The following is a 16,702-nucleotide window of genomic DNA, read 5'->3' as shown; positions in this document are numbered from 1 at the left end:
TTTGGCGCACATTGATTTTATCATCACGAGGTTCTTTGGAGATTGAAGATTTTTATGCTACAAGGGAAATTCGTATCAAGGTGGAGATTGTTAAATATGTGATCCAAATTTTGGGCCCACAGTATATTCGGATTAGTTATCTAATAGGACTCCTAGATTTCTCCTATATATATCCCTTGAAAGACGCATGGGGAGGGGGCGACAGCCCAATGTATCCCCTGCGTTTGTATCTAATTCCTCTATAGTGATCATTGCCGGTCTGCGCTCGTGGTTTTTTCCCGCAAGGGTTTTCCACGTAAAATTCGTGTCTCCGATGTACATCTATTTTCATAACAGTTTTTATATAAGAAAAAATGGTAAATGGAAAATTGCATGAATAGTATGGGTTTATGCAGTTCTATTTCTGTTTTTAGAGAATTCAGAACCGTAGAGGCATTCCTCCTTGATTATGGAACAGTCGGAATTTTTTGTTACATGATATCGAGTAGTCAAAACTCTCAGCCAGACACAACCGGTGTAAAAATCCTCCGACATCTCACTCCTCTTTACTTCCCTTTGTAAGATGAGTCATCACAACTCACAAGGGTATAAATTATACTCCCTCTCTATTTAAATATATGTTAATTTTGGTTTCATTCGACAAAACTTTTGAAATTTTAATCATTAATAGCTCTCAAAATATCGAAATGTAAAAACCTTATGAGTAGAGTTTGTTAGATTTATCGTTATATTCTAGCAGAGAAATAATAGTCAAAGTTGCACGACAAAGACCGAACAAAGTAGTATAACATCATCTGTTTCATATTACGAGTCATTTTTTATTTCACTTTGACTTTATTTATTAGGCAAACTTAAAAAAAGTTTAATTAAATTTATAGAAAAATTTAACAACATCTACAACATTAAATTAGTTTTATTAAATAAAACATTGAATATATTTTGATAATATATTTGATTAGTGTTGAAAATGTTGCTATAGTTTTTACCATAATATCAGAGATTATTTAATGGAAAAAATGTTGAACTTATTTGAGAGAAGCACAAATAAGCGACTAGTAACTTAAGCTAACTTCAACTTAAGATATAATATCAAAATGTCATGCAGAATTTTTATCAGAATTTTAGTGACTCAAGTCGAATGTGCCTGCTTTCATCGTAGTTTTAGTACACGTAGCTAAACTGAAAGGGAATTTAGAGAGGCAACCTAGCTACCTCCTGCTTATCACTAATATAATATCACTGGAAATAATATCACTGGAAATGACCCGTCATGAGCTCCTCCTAAGACAATGTTCGATTAATCCCTCCCACAAGCGTGTTGAGAAGGCCCCCCTTGTCACTCCTAGGGCGACACGGGAAGCGACCTAGTCCACCACACACTTCTACCTCTCCTTCTCCAAGGCGGGTTCAGGGTTTGATATTGTGTATTCAATGTATAAAGATTCAACATATGAAGATGCAAGAATTTTTTTTACAACAAAAGTTTAATACTTGGCATGTACTCCCTCCGTCCCTACATATTTAACGCTGTTGATTTTTTTAAACATGTTTGACTGTTCATCTTATTGAAAAATTAAGTAATTATTAATTGTTTTCCTATCATTTGATTTATTGTTAAATATACTTTTATGTATACATATAGACCCTGTTTAGATCCACTGACAAAATTTTACACCCTGTCACATTGAATGTTTGGACACATGCATTGAGTATTAAGTATAAACGAAAAAAATAACCAATTACACAGATTGCGTGTAAGTTACGAGACAAATCTTTTAAGCCTAATTGTGCCATGATTTGACAATATGGTGCTACAGTAAACATTTGCTAATGATGAATTAATTAGGCTTAATAAATTCGTCTCGTGGTTTACAGGCGGAATCTGTAATTTGTTTTGTTATTAGACTACGTTTAATACTTCAAATGTGTGTCCGTATATCCAATGTAACACCTCTGGATATAAACATAGCCATAGTTTTACATATTTCACAAAAGTTTTTGAATAAAATGAACGGTTAAATATATGCTAAAAAATCAATGGCGTCAAATATGCAGGGACGGGGGAGTATAATATCACGTAGTACAGTAGTACTAAGTGTACAATATATAGCTGACATAATATATAATTAAGCATAATTTCATTTATTCATAGAATTGACATTGTTTAACATATAGAAGTGCTCTCTCTTCAACATATCAAAGTGGTAACATACAAAATCTAAATTTGAAATATGTATGAATTGCTAACCAATTGGCAAATGCAAACTGGCCTGTTGCAATCTATCACCGCCATCTCCACCATCACAGGGATTTCTATGAGATTTGATTGGAGAAATCGAGAGATAGAAGAGTAAGGTCTTGTTTAAATTCCAACTTTTTTCTTCAAACTTTTAACTTTTCCGTCACATCGAACTTTTCTACACACACAAACTTCCAACTTTTTCGTCACATCGTTCCAATTTCTTCAAATTTCCAATTTTGGCGTGGAACTAAACATAGCCTAAGCAGAGGAACAGAGAATAGGGGAGAAGCAATGTGAGGAAGAAAGAAGGTCAGATAGGGGAGAGACTTTGTTCTCTCATTCATTTCATGTCCAGGTCTTGGGCTAGGTTCCCCTTTAAGTAGTACATGGCCGAAATCTCATAGAAACCACCTTGTAGGTCCAAGCCCAATCACACAGACCCGCATACAACACAGCTACAGACTTAGTCTTCCATCCTTGTCGTTCCTGAAGCAGGTGCGACATTGCCACCCCATTGAGTAGTCTTCCATCCTTGTCGTTCCTGTAGCAGGTACGACATTGCCGGCCCCTTGAGTGACAGCTTCATCCCAAGCTACCGCATCGGGAAATCTTGCTCTCGCCACTTCAAAATCTTCCCAAGTGGCGTGTTCAGCTGATAGAGAAGACCATTTCATCAACGCTTGACACATGCGTGGCCTTCCCCTTCTTGACCAAGCGTCGGTCAAGCACGACAGGTACAAGCAAAGTAGAGTATATTGGTGAATAATCAGGAACATGGCCTTTCAATTGCGAAACATGAAAGACCGAATGAACCATATACTCCCTTCCAGCAGTGCCAATTTATAAGTTGCTGCTCCAATCGTATCTCCACTAGATAGAGCCCAAAATATTTGAATCCCAATTTAGAATAAGGCATGTTTACTACCGATGATTGAGCATATGGTTGAAGTTTCAGAAAGGCTTGTTCACCCACCATGAACTGTCTATCAAAATGACCTTTATCAGCGACATGCTTCATGCACAATTGAGCTCTGGTAATCTGCTGTTTCATAAAGTCATTCAATTGTGTTCTTTCAATAATCAGATCAACCACAGCTGGTTGAGAAGCTTCAGACAAATCAAGCATTTGGCCATAAAGAGGTTCTTGTCCAAACATTGCTTTATGAAGGGAGCAACCAAGTGAAGTATGATCATTTGTGTTATACCTAAACTCGGCCAGATGCAAGTAGGAACACCACTTCTTGGGATTTGCCTGAGTCATACACTGAAGATACATCTCCAAACATTGGTTTACTCGTTTAGTTTAAGTTTAGTTTTCCACACTGCAAAAAGTTCGTGCCAAAACTTCCTGAGAAAAATCCTATCTCTGTTTGAAACAATGGATCTGAGAATACCATGTGTTTTGAACACCACATTATCCACCACAGCGGCCACCTGGGAAACAATAGAAGGGTGTTTCAAGGGGATAAAATGATTGTACTTGGTAAAACGGTCAACCACCACCAAAATTGAATGACAACCATTAGACACCGGTACCTCAATAAAATCCATTGAAATATCTTGCCAAGCTTCTTTTCGAATAGGAAGAGGAACTAATAACCCAGGTAATTTACAATTCTCATGTTTGGCTTGTTGGCACACTTGGCACTGCTGAACAAAGTTCTCTACTGCTGCTTTCAACCCATGCCAAGCAAAGAGTTTCTTTAATCTGTGATAAGTTGCCATAATCCCGGAGTGCCCCCCAATAGGAGTAGACTGAAAAGTTGTGATAATTTTGGTTTGCAACCTAGCATTTGCTCCAATCCACACTTTAACCATATAACCTAATCATACCATCAGTTAGGGAAAACCCCTGATTATTCTGCTTTACCATTGCTAATTCAATTAATCATTGTTGAGCTTTGGGGTCAACCACATATGAATTCAGTACTTCCTAAATCCAAACATGTTGAACTACTGATAATACTGCAAGATTAACCTGATGAGGTCTGCGGGACGATGCATGTGCCACTATATTTTCAACCCCTTTTTGTATTGAAAGCTATGTTGCAAACCCATCAGCTTAGTCATAGCCTTTTGTTGTAATTCAGTGCCTAAAATCTGATCATTAAGATTGCAGAGACTCTTGTGATCAGTTTTAATAACAAAAGGAACCCTCTGCAGATAACATCTCCACTTTTCCACAAGCATCTTTACACTAGAAATTCCTTCTCATATATAGACAACTTTTGATTCCTTACTCCCAATGCCTTGCTATAATATGCCACAGGATGACCTTGTTGGCTTAACACGACACCAATACCCATTGCACAAGCATCTGTCTCCGAAGTGAATGGCTGGGTAAAATCAGGCAAAGCTAACACTGTAGTATTACTCATAGCCTTTTTCAATGCCTCAAAAGCATGTTGAGCCTCAATAGATCACTGAAAAGCTTTCTTCTGCAATAGCATTATCATATACGATAATGATGTACTACCTCCGTCCCATAAAAATTGTATTTCTAGCTAATTTAGGACAAAATAGTAGTATTAGAAAATGACCACAATAACCTTATTTAATGAATCCACTGCATGCATATATTCCATATGTACAAATGATTAAAAGGAAGTTTGAGAGAATTAACCCATATAATTAGCATACTTAATAAAATTACAAGCATTAGCAGCCCAAATTACGTGGGATGGAAGGAAACTTATATAGATGAATCAATTGGTTGGGCCCCACATGGCTAGAAATATAATTTTTGTGGGACAAAGCCTTAGAGCTAGAAATACAATTTTTATGGGACGGAGGGAGTACAAACTTTCTATAGCACCATGTGAGGCCTAGAAATCCTCTTAGCTCAGTGTGATTAGTGGGAATATAGTCTAGGCAAGCATCACAACAGTTTTATCAGGACCAGTACTCACACCCTGATCAGACATAATGTGGCCCGAATGTTCAAGTTGAGACTGAGCAAAAGAACACTTATAAGCTTTCTCAAACAAAACAATTGATTTTGCCTAAGAGCATCTCCAACAACCTCTCCAAATGACTCTCTAAGCTAAATTTTAGCTATTCCAGCAAAAAAAATTCCCTCCAACAGCCTCTCTAACCGGATGGCTAAGCCATCTGGCTGGCCAAAACCCTCCCTTCACTAGCCAAATTTGGCTAGCCCACGCACATACTCTTCCCATCTCCTTTCGGCTATTCTCTCTCCGTCTCTCGCATAGCACCCGGCGCCGACGTCGTCGCACAAACCACCACCGCCGTCCGCGGCCTACGCCGTCACCCGCCGCCGCCGCGGCCGTCCGCGCCATCGCCCGCGACGACCACTTGTCTCAAGTGCTCCAAATAAGTTTGTAATGCTGTATGAAAACAAGGAGAAGCACAGCAAGAGAGCCCCAGATGGTTTACATGGACAGTGCAGCAACAATAGGCATATGTGTATCCAGAAATCGAGATTGGCCCTTGAATTGGTATGTCTGGTCCTGGTGCTTCACCTGTACTGTGGCTTGCAAATCTTTCTTTGACTCGGCGCCCTCTATCTGGTACTCCTTAATCTGGCATCCATGGCTTCGACCAGAGGAAGCCAGCCACCCGACAGAACAGAAGCTGCCCTCTCCCAAGGGAGAGAAGATCCGTGGCTGAGGAATCATCCTTCCCAACGATGCCACTGGAAACTCTTGGACCAATAGCTGCCAGCTTGCAGGTGATGATGAGGAGGAGACCTTGATGATGGACATGTGGAACAATAGCTGCCACTTTGCCTCCTAAACTCACCCCCGATCGAATCCCCAATTGTTCAATCTCCTCCTCCGGGATGGGGCGCCGCCGCCGCCACCGCCGCCACCACCGCCGGGACGGGACCGATCTGCTGGAGGCCGAGCCGTTGTTGGACGACTCCCACCTGATGACGGTGCGGGATCCATTGCCAGCGGCGTACATTGCAGTATGCCGTCGGGACTGGTATTCCCACTCCTACTACCGCCTGTACAAGGTGGAAGACGACTCTTCCTCCTCCTCCTCGCCGTCGTCGCCGGTGACAAAACAAGTCCTCCACCGCTTCGCTCATCTACCGACGGACGTGGCCTGCAAGACCGTCGTCTCCGTGCGCTCAAGGTGGATCGTCTCCGTCGGGGGAAACCCCGGCGGCACCGTCCTCTTCGACACCGAGACAAGGAGGGTCATCACCGGGCCGAAGCTGCTGTCCGCGAAGCTGTCGCCCGTCGCGGCGGCCGTCGGGGACAGGATCTACGTCCTCTCGAGCCGCCCCCAATACCTCGAGGACCCCGACTTCGAGCCGTGGTTCGAGGTGCTCGACCTGTCCCGGGCCACGGTGGTGGCAACGGCGGACGGCCGCCACACGCTCGATGGGTGCTCGTCGGAGGCCTTGCCGGATCCCATATGCTTCCCTTGTATGCTCTCCCCGGCTGGGTACCTCGCCCCGCCCCTCATCCTCGTCACCTCCTACGTGCTATTTCTCCCCTATCTGCTCGTGTCCGTGAATAATATGGGCAAGATGACAACCTATGCATTTGACACCGGCACTCACCGGTGGCACAAGCTGTACGACTACGGCCTGCCGTTCTTCGGCTCCGCGACGCCACTAGTAGGTCACACAGGCATCTTTCTTGGCCGTTGTTGGGAGAGCGGCCCTATCAACGCATACCGCATCCGTCTAGTCTCATCCGCTCCTCATCTCAAGCTATCCGTCACCGAGTTCCCGGTGAAAACCGAGGCACGTGAGGAGGTTGGTGTAGGGGAAGCGCTATGCTTGGCTTCCATGGAGGACGAGGGGAGCTTTTCTTGCATTACATTCAGGCTTGATGACCGCGAACACCACATGTCTTATGATAAAGATATACACGAATTCTATCCAAGGAAGATGTATTTAAATCTCACCACCTATAAAATAGTGGAGGAGGAGAAGACTGATATGGACATTGTAGTCCGCTGCAAACGGGACAAGGCCTTGAAGATTTTCAGTTCCCATGGGTTCTCCTCTCCACCCATCGCCTTTGCTTTATCCATATAAGCAAGACCCACCAACACTTCTGTTTCACATTTTGGTCCTTCATAACTTGTGCAAATGTATATATGTGCCATGTGCCAATGTTCATTTCTCATGCTTTCTACACTACATAGGGAAATTTCCTTGTACTGAATTTTCCTTCTACACTACATGTACAATAAAAGGCCTGTTTGGCACGACTCCATATGCAACTCCATCTCTCCTGATGTTGGAGTCCAACCAAACGATTTTAGCTCCACCTAAACGCTCTTATAAAATGAACTAGAGATGTGAAGCTGGGTTTAGACTACTCTACAACTCCAGTCCAAACCTAATTTCTGGAGTTAAATTTAGAAGTTTGAATACCTATGAATCAATTGTGGGCACGGGTAACGCCCTTAGATCCCGCGGCTTGGAGGTAGAGAAAAGAGAATGCTTCAATCCCAGGCAGTGGCCGCTTGGCCAGTGGGCAGCGTAAGGTGAGAAGCGTTGGAAAAATGCTTGCGGTAGTGAAGAAGGACGAACAGTGATAAGGGTTATGTTTAGTTCACGCTAAAATTGGAAGTTTGGTTGAAATTGAAACGATGTGATGGAAAAGTTGTAAGTTTATGTGTGTAGGAAAGTTTTTATGTGATGGAAAAGTTAGAAATTTGAAAAAAAAAAAGTTTGAAACTAAACACGATAAAGGTGGAGCGAAGAATTCAGGCGTCAAGTAGCAACCTAGTGGCAGGACATCAGCACGACATAGAAGCGAAAGGGAGAGGGACAATTTGGTTTTCTTTTTTTTCTTTCTTTTCTTTTTTCTCTTTTCTTTCTTTTCATTTTTCTCTCTCAGCTGGAGTTTCCACAAACTTGTCTCGAGTGGGAAACGAAAAAAAAATCTTCCCTTTTTTTTTTATAACAACCTTTCCCGTTTCATTTTCGGGCTGCGAACCCACGAGTGCTTTTTGCCCATATAAACAGCGTTTTGTGATGCTTTATTTCCTTTCTTAGACCATAAATGTTTTCTGATACAATCAATAATAAATCTAAATATTCAAATACAAAGTTTTATATTTGGGGTGTAATTTAAAATTTATAGTAGAAAGTTTTAAAATTTAGGTGAAGTTTTCTTAATTTACAATAGAAAGTTTCAAAGTTCGAACTAAAAGTTTTTAATTTTGAATTAAAAATTTTAAACTCAAGGTAGAGTTGTTTAATATAAAGTTTTAAAATTTAAGTTGAAAGCTTCAAATTTTAAGTTGAATGTTTTAAAAATTGGGTAGAGTTTTTACAATTTTTGGGTATAAAGTTCCAAGAGCTCAACAATTGTTATGCCTCCGATCCAATTTATCCGTCCCTTCCAGTAAAGTTAAATAGCAGAATGATTAAATAAATATGAACAGGACACAGTAAAAAAAACGACGCACGACATCCCTTTCATCTCACCAACAAGCTGCAGTCGCACTCTTGCACTACAGCATTGTAATTTACAGCATTCAAGTGGTAAAAGGAAAATAAACAGCGAGCCAGAGATCGCAATTACAGGAGACAGCAAATACAAGGGCGTGTCGCTCAAGCTCATGGGCTCCTGCGAAGCTTGACACGAGCCATGGCAATCGAGTATGTACTCACCAGTGTTACAAGTTACAATCTGGCACTGGTAGTGCCAGCAGGTAAGTCAGAATCAAATCAAGGCGATTCGGTGTTCACGGAACTGATCAGTGTCAGTGATTCGTTGAGATGGACTTTGTCAAGGCTAATAAGTTGTTACACTATCCCAGATGATTTGACTCTCTTGTGACGAGAAGAATGACTGAGGCACATCTTCAAACGTTGCGATAGACTATCACCCACCCCTGCCCTCTCACGGTTAAGCTTCTTCCATAGTGACTTCTTCTTCTCCTTTGTTTTTGGGGTTGTTGATTTGCTGTCTTTCTGTCTTAGCGGTGTTGCCAGAGCCTTTACAGTCATATTCTACAAGACACATTTACTGTATCTGAGATTTTATAATGAGAAAAAATATTGAACTTATTTGAGAGAAACCCAAATAAACGATTAGTAACACTAAGCTAATAAACTTAAGCTATATAACAGTATTAATCTAAATATCATGCAAAATATTTATCATAATTACCTCACATCCAATGTGCCTGCTTTCATAGTATTTTTAGTACACACAACTAAACTGAAAGGGAAGTAAGAGAGGCAACTTACCTCTTGCTTATCACTAATATCGCCAGGGAATGAGTCGTCACTAGCTCCCCCTAAAGAGGAACATCTACCCCAACTTTCTCTGTTAGAGCTTGTACATGAGCAGGATTCCTCATTGTGCCCACTTGATTTGTCCTATAAGAAAAGCAGACATATTGTCATCACTCATCACACAACTTACAGGTACAGGAATATCGAAGCGTTTTTCCTGTCTGTTGACAATTATATACAATTGTTGTCCACCGGGTAATCAATCATGATGAATGGAACTGACCATTGGTTTCAATGACCCTACTAAGTACTAAGCAAACCATAGTTGTGCTACAATTGCCACAATTTCTTACAGTGACCTCAATTACTCATATGGAGATAATGTTGAGCTTCACTACAAAATACAGTGATTAATTTCTGCTTAACCAATTTATATACTTCACCTGCAAGCGTGACCCAGCACTATCACCATCAATTTCTGAGAGGGTGCGATTCTCGTCTAAAAGAAAATCCTGCATTTAATCGAACAGTCAGGAAAGGGTATTGCATATCAGGCACGAACGTATTATTAGCAATCCTACCAAGTCACTGTCATTCTTAATGGACAGCTGATTCACACTCTCTGACAGCAATTCAACTACTGGTGTTGTAGCTGAAATAAAAAGAGACAGTTAGTGAATAGCGCCTTGTTATAAACTACAAGGAAGCAAAAGAGCGGAACGTAACACACCATTTGGAAATTTCGATGCATCTATTGATGAACTGCATGAATTGGTTCCAGCTCCTCGTAGACCACTAATGATCTCAAAAATGAAACTCTGGAGGACCACCCAAAAGCAAATATTTGTTTTCACTCAAAGTACTTCATAAGAACAATAGTGGTTCCAAATTAAGTTTTGTAACGTATTTTATGAAGCTTTACCTCATTGGTCACCGTGCCAACTTTGAAAGCACCTAGATTATTGGAGCATTTCACAGGCAATTGAGGAGGATGCAAAGTATTATAGAAGAACATTGAAACTGAATCATAATATGATTGAGGTCTTGGGGAGTTGTGATCACCCTCAAATTTTATTATACTTTTATCCCCCTGTACAATAAACATGATTTAATTTTAAACAAATAATAATGTATTCTTCAGCAGGAAGCCAGGAACAGTCAATTAGCGATTTATGTATTATTTATTCGATTTTGAGTGGCATTAATAAAACAAACTACATTATGCATTACCCCATACGCCTGGTGAATACGATCACAGTGGTGAGGCTGAATGAACATGTCATTTGAAGCATGACCAAACAATGCAGGAATAAACGTCTTGGGAGCGAACTGTTTAAGAACAAGAGAACACAAAGTCAGCCACAATTGTAGGAGCGAGCAAGCATTTAAAATTACTGCAACTAAGAGCACTTCAGATGGCAAAGTTCAATAATCAACAGTTCACTAATAGAGGATTTCTAAGTATTACTACCTCCTTCCCAGAAAGACTTCATTTCTTGCTATGCACAATAAGGTCTTTTTGGGATGGAGGCAATTACATATAACACCCAGCATAATCAGCCAGGCTCTGCAGAAAACTAATTACTCCCTCCATCCCCAAATACTAGTACATGATTAGGCACCACCTAGTACTACAAATCTGGATAAGCCTAATCGTATACTAGGTTGCTACTATACTTTGGGATGGAGGGAGTATTTGATAATATCATTTATCATGTCCATAGTGTTATTTAATATGAAATATAACCAATGGCAGTGAATAATTGCAAAATGTAGTCTGAAATAGTCTTTATGGTACTCCATGAGCTTATGCGTCTACATGTTTATTCAGTAACAAAAAAGATTACATTGTGTTAACTTCTACAATACTATGATTGCGAGATATTGATACAGAAAGTAAACCTGTAAAACATTAAGATCCATTATGTCAAACTTAGCTCTCTTCTGAATGATCTTTCTCATATACTGAACAGCCATCTTAACCTGAAACGACGAATTTCAGAAAAAAAAATGATTAAAACAATGCAAATACAGCAATGCTCACTAAGGTTAGAAAGGAGCTTATGTTAGTAAGAACATACAACGATGCTACGCTTCACAACATTAGAAGTGAAAGCTGAATACGAAGGAAGAAGTAATTTTAATAAGGGTGTGCTAAAATTAAAATTCATATCCAATAACAGAATAAGATAGAGCTACCAGATAAGTTATCATAGTTATTTGCAACCAGAAGATGAATTTAAGTTGTGTGTAGTCGTTTGCAATTCCATCAAGAGAATGGAGCTTTATTTGCATGTTTATTTCTTGCATCACATCAAAGGAAACTATGTAAATTGGTAATTATGGGGGTGCAGGCAAACCAATGAAAGTAGAAATCAAATAACATTGGCAGTAAGTTAGGTAGTTTCTCTGCTTAAAAATGGGATATAAATGCATTTTAAGTTGAAGCAACTGAATGGTGTTCAATCACATAACTCAAAGCCCTTTTACACTCCTAACCTGATGAAGTAATTACTAACTTAGCCTGGTTGAATAATTGCTCAAAAAATAACAATTGCAACTAAGAGCTAAGTGACTGAGTGCTGAATAGTAAAACCATGGTTTCGATGGGCAAATATTGAGCTATTAAGCCACAATAGAACAATCTGATTTCCCAAAAAGAAACAAGAAAGAATCATAGCTATTATAAGCCATGATACCCTACAAATTATGCCAATGCAATATTGCAGCATTCCATGTCATTTTGTTATGGAACAAAAGCAACTTTATACAGAATATGTGCATACCGTGAATTTAGGAACCCGGATTTTGTAGACATCCACAAGCTCCATCATCAAGCCATATAAGTTAGTGAAAGCACTATCCAATACCATTCCAGCAATCGAGGAATCTTCTGCTCCATAGAGTAGGCTGTATTACATTAGTTCACAAAACAACGAATGAATTGGGACGGATCCGTTACGCAAAGATCACATATTTAAGACATACATGACATGAACTCAAAGCCTAAAAACCTTCTAAAGCACATATCAAAGAGCAAAACGGGAGAATCAGAGGCCACTTAAGTACAGATAATTTTGTTCAATGTTGATCTCTGTTTGGTGTAACATATCAATCAAGTCACGTGAAGTGAAATAAATAAATCTCCACCACCAAGTAAAAGGAGCATGCAGTATATCCAAACTAAAAGGTACCTTGTAACAGCACCCATCGATCGCCCCCAAAGGCCTATACAGGAAACTTGCTTAGTGGTCCGTAGGTATGACACCACACATTTTAGGTCCTCTTTCTAGAAAATTTCAGAATAATGTAATTATCCATGATATAAATGTAGAAGAACAAAAGTGATACTGATTATATACCTCATGCCAACCAAGGCTTACATAATCTCCACCTGATAGACCTGACCCGGAAAAATCAAGTGTAAAAACAGTGATATTTGCAGGAAGCAGTATAACAGCAGCTTCATTTGCATCTGCCCGGCATCCACTGCATTGAGTCAAAGCAAAAGCCTGTTAAAGATTCCAAAAGATATCGGTGATTGCTTGAGATGAATCTCATCAGTTAAGAGGAAATGCTAGCTCATAACGTGTGCTACTAACTTAATATTAATTTGGTTTCCAAAGGCTTAGGAGCACATATTAATATATCAAAATACACTAATCTGAATGTTAAAGAAAACACGACTCAGACTAATATGCTAGCACTGAGCACACAAGGTAAATACCTATTTCCATGGCAGTAAATCACACATGGAAGAGAAGTATTCTCTGGAATGAAAGCAGGAACATAGTGGCTGCATTTTATTGTAAGGCCTCTTGCATTCGTAAGCTGGTAAAGGCAGAATAAGGCTATCAACAAAGATGTCCATAATTGCAGTCAAACTTCTCCCAGTAAATGAATTAAAGAAAAAAACCTCGACAATTGGTTCCCTTACTTGCCTCCAAGTCTAGTCGTTTGTACTTGCGCCCAGCAAGGATAAACTCCGTCTCCCATAAATACTGATCTGGATTATACTCTGACCTGCAGACAAGTAACTGGTAAATTCCATGGGACCGTGTACAGTGATTTCCTACAATTTTCTTTTCAATAAACTGTACCATTGTCAGTTGACAGGTTCATGCAAACTAAGTCAATGGTCCATTCAATTATTTATACATTGCATCAGCAGCTCTGATTCTTTGATTAGACACCTATTATGAGATTTTTCAGCTTTGAAATGCAGTGAAGAGAAAACATTTCCATGTGCAGATGTTCCAATTCAAAACTCGATGCAAAAAACACCTCCCCTTAAACAAAGATAAGTTTGAAAAAGACATATCCATAATATTCGCAACCAGAATGAAAAAATTCGACACCTAAGAAGGTCAACTGCTAACAGTTTTCTCGTTATCCCTCCACTCAGCAGGTTGCCCACATTTGTCATGTGAGCATGGGCTAGATTATCGTGCCACACTAAAGCTACTTCTTAATGGTATATGTTATAGGCATTATAGAGCATGCCCATACATGCACAACTACCCACACAATGCCAACTGCAATGACCATTCCATTGTACCTAACTCTAGCTTTTATGGCACATGGTACCGATCTACAACATCAAGAGCCCATGTACTCCTATCAGGTTTCTGTTAACAGTAAGCAGGTTACTGTGCTCTAAAGAAAATCAAGGGCCAATGTACCATCATATCCAAGATGACTATCCTTAGGTACAAATCCTCGTTCTCACACTTGACATGCAAACTTTTGAAATGAATCATTGGTAAGATTAGCATGACCGGTCCAGCCTCCCTCACAAACTGCTCAGGGTGGAGGCTTCAGAGCCAGCATATTGCATTGACAAAAGTTGTACTGAAACCAGACAATGTAACTTTGGGCTAGTTTCAAGCACCTTTTTGTTTCCTTTGTATCTTTTCTACAGAAATTTTACTGAAACATGTCAAAGTAACTTTGGGCTACTTTCAAGCACATTATTGGTTTCTTTGCTTCTTTTCTCTAGCATGGATTACGGAGGCATAATGTATCGAATTTCGAGCTAGAACTTGGCGCTTCCAGCATATCCTAGTAGCTTGAATGCTCATCTTGCTTCCATGGTTCTGTACGAACTAATGACTGGTTTCAATAAATAATGCCCGTGGTTCCCCTTTGCTCGAATAAAACATAAACTCAAAACAACCTAGATTCTACCTAATCTACTAGCAATCGAGGAACCCAAGCTGCATGTACGTGAGGCTCGCATTAATCATGCAAATCTCCCAATTCACAACAGTACGTACGGCCACATGCCAATGTACCAACCATGCCAAATTCACACCACAAGCAAACAAGGGCGACGGAATGTGGGTACCGGGGCGGCCGGATGACGAAATTGACGAACTGCTCAATCATGGCGTCCGCGGCGCAAGGGTCCTAGGCGTCGCCACGGCCTCCCCCCAATTCCTCCTCCTCCTCCTCTGCAGAAGTTTTTCCCCCCACCCCGCCCAACAGCGCCAACGCCCTCGCGATAGGATTCCTCGGATCGGATCTGCCGGGGAAACGCCGCCGGGGAGAGCTCGCTCGCGGCGGCCGAGCCCCCGCGGGATCCGGCGCGGTTCCCGGCGATCCGGGGCTCGGGACGCTCGCCGCTCGCCGCGGATTCCGGCGGGGAGCGCGGCGAGGAGGGGGATCTCCGCGAGGAGGTGGGGGTGGGGGTGGGGTTGGGTTGTGGAGGTGGGGAGGAGGAGGGCGAGAGGAGAGGAGAGGAGAGGGAAGGAGGAGGCAATAGCCGTGGGAAACGAGAACGTTAACGAAGCCGAGGTAATCGGTGGGAAACTGGGAATAGCTTTCTCTTTTCTTTTTCTTTTTCTTTTTTTTTTTGTCTCTTGAACAAAACAAAATTTGTCGGGGCAAGTTTAAAACGTTTTGTCGTGCTTTACACGTGGGATATTTTTTAATTTATATTCGAATCAGATTCAAACTTGTGTATTGAGTATAATTTAATTTGAAGCATGTTTAACCGTGTTGACACAAGTTGTAGAAGTATTACGCATAGGTACGATTCTCACAGCCTAAACGAATTGCGTACGAGTTTCACGTTCAAATTTTAAAATGTGCATCTCTAACGGTTTTATTTGAAATTTGTCAAAATTCACTAAAAATTAATGAAAAATAGACGTCTCAATGCATCTCCAAATTCCCTGGTCAGTTGAGACGATATAAACATTATGCATTACTACGCTTATTTGTTGATGGAGGCTTTTAAATTTTGGCAAACCAATTGATGTTGTTTATTCGTAATAGTTATATGATATTTATAGCGAACACATCATTGCGAAAACGGAACAAGAGAGATTATAAGAGAGATTATAAGAGAGATTATAGCCAGGAAGGATAAGCAAAGGAATCCAGATTCAATCGATTGCTTGAAGCCAAGGAGCAAGAAAACAAATGCGCTTTTGCGCTCAATCCGCTTATCCGTCAGTTGTGTCGGGTCTATCACTCAGTTGAAAGCTATGAAACAAGTCTGCGGTCATTCAAAACTGGAATTGGCACAATATCGCAAAGTGACCGCCTTCGTTCAATTTGGAATTCACTATGCATTATGCCTTATCGTTGCCTTTTTATTAAGAACCGTGTGATGATGATAACATGGTAGAAAAAAAAGTTCACGTAAAATGTGCGTGTGAATTGATGAATGTAAGAACATAATATATGTAAACCATTGTAACCATGCATGACTAGCACTAGATAACCTATTATTCTTACATATCTATAATAGAAAATTTGAATGGCTTCTATTTTAGTGTCACAATAGTTGTGACGCTAAAACAACGCATTTATAGTGTGATAGCACTTTAAAAAACAACACTATAACAAACATCAAAAACAACATTCGAGAAAAGGATAAAAGAAATCCATAGAGATCTAAAATGCTACATAAAATATATGAAATGTTAAAAACAAGATAATACAATGGTTATCAAGGTAAAAGATGGTAAAAGACAAATGACACATGTATAATTTTGGTAGAGGAGAGATGATTTACACCACTAAAGTTGAGAATGTTATTTTTGAAATGCGTAAATATGTCCCCACTTCCTATAGAATTTAAACAAAATTTTACATGAAGCATGTTAAAATTCAATTTATTTAAATCAAGACATGTTAAATCAAAGTGTATTTTTTAAAAGGAAAATAAACACGATTATGATTTATTACTACTAAAATTTTATAAAACTTTTAAGAAACAAATTTTTAAATAATCATTTAATTTAGCTAGACGAATAGATTTGCTCCCAAGAAAA

The 16,702-nt window shown here is 40.0% G+C and overlaps 2 protein-coding genes across 2 annotated transcripts; one reads left to right on the top strand and one right to left on the bottom strand.

Annotated features, from left to right (window-relative positions):
• The first annotated feature begins 6,044 nt into the window (after positions 1–6,044).
• Positions 6,045–7,463, top strand: LOC127761721 (uncharacterized). Its single transcript, XM_052286050.1, has one exon. It carries the CDS (start codon positions 6,045–6,047, stop codon positions 7,257–7,259), a length of 1,215 nt encoding a protein of 404 aa, XP_052142010.1. The 3' UTR covers positions 7,260–7,463.
• A 1,164-nt stretch (positions 7,464–8,627) lies between these two features.
• Positions 8,628–15,138, bottom strand: LOC127763651 (uncharacterized). The gene is made up of 14 exons (XM_052288414.1): positions 14,767–15,138; positions 13,361–13,442; positions 13,147–13,250; positions 12,782–12,908; positions 12,614–12,708; positions 12,206–12,329; positions 11,322–11,402; positions 10,650–10,748; positions 10,342–10,509; positions 10,150–10,237; positions 10,001–10,071; positions 9,863–9,931; positions 9,432–9,563; positions 8,628–9,191 (listed from the first exon to the last, which is right to left on the bottom strand). The coding sequence occupies exons 1-14, from the start codon at positions 14,805–14,807 to the stop codon at positions 8,985–8,987; spliced, it is 1,488 nt and encodes a 495-aa protein (XP_052144374.1). The 5' UTR covers positions 14,808–15,138; the 3' UTR covers positions 8,628–8,984.
• Positions 15,139–16,702: the final 1,564 nt, after the last annotated feature.

The sequence above is a fragment of the Oryza glaberrima genome, chromosome 2 (assembly GCF_000147395.1).
Source record: "Oryza glaberrima chromosome 2, OglaRS2, whole genome shotgun sequence".
NCBI classification, from domain to species: Eukaryota; Viridiplantae; Streptophyta; class Magnoliopsida; order Poales; family Poaceae; genus Oryza; species Oryza glaberrima.
The sequence above is the reverse complement of the archived record's forward strand: the minus strand, read 5'-3'. Positions and strand labels throughout refer to the sequence as shown.

Coding starts and splice junctions, on each gene's coding strand:
- LOC127761721 (XM_052286050.1), top strand. CDS start 6,045: ATGGGGCGCCGCCGCCGCCACCGCCGCCACCACCGCCGGGACGGGACC.
- LOC127763651 (XM_052288414.1), bottom strand. CDS start 14,807: ATGATTGAGCAGTTCGTCAATTTCGTCATCCGGCCGCCCCG. Junction 10,749..11,321: donor TGGATCTTAATGTTTTACAG/GTTTACTTTCTG, acceptor GTTCTTAAACAG/TTCGCTCCCAAGACGTTTAT. Junction 9,932..10,000: donor TTAAGAATGACAGTGACTTG/GTAGGATTGCTA, acceptor GATTAAATGCAG/GATTTTCTTTTAGACGAGAA.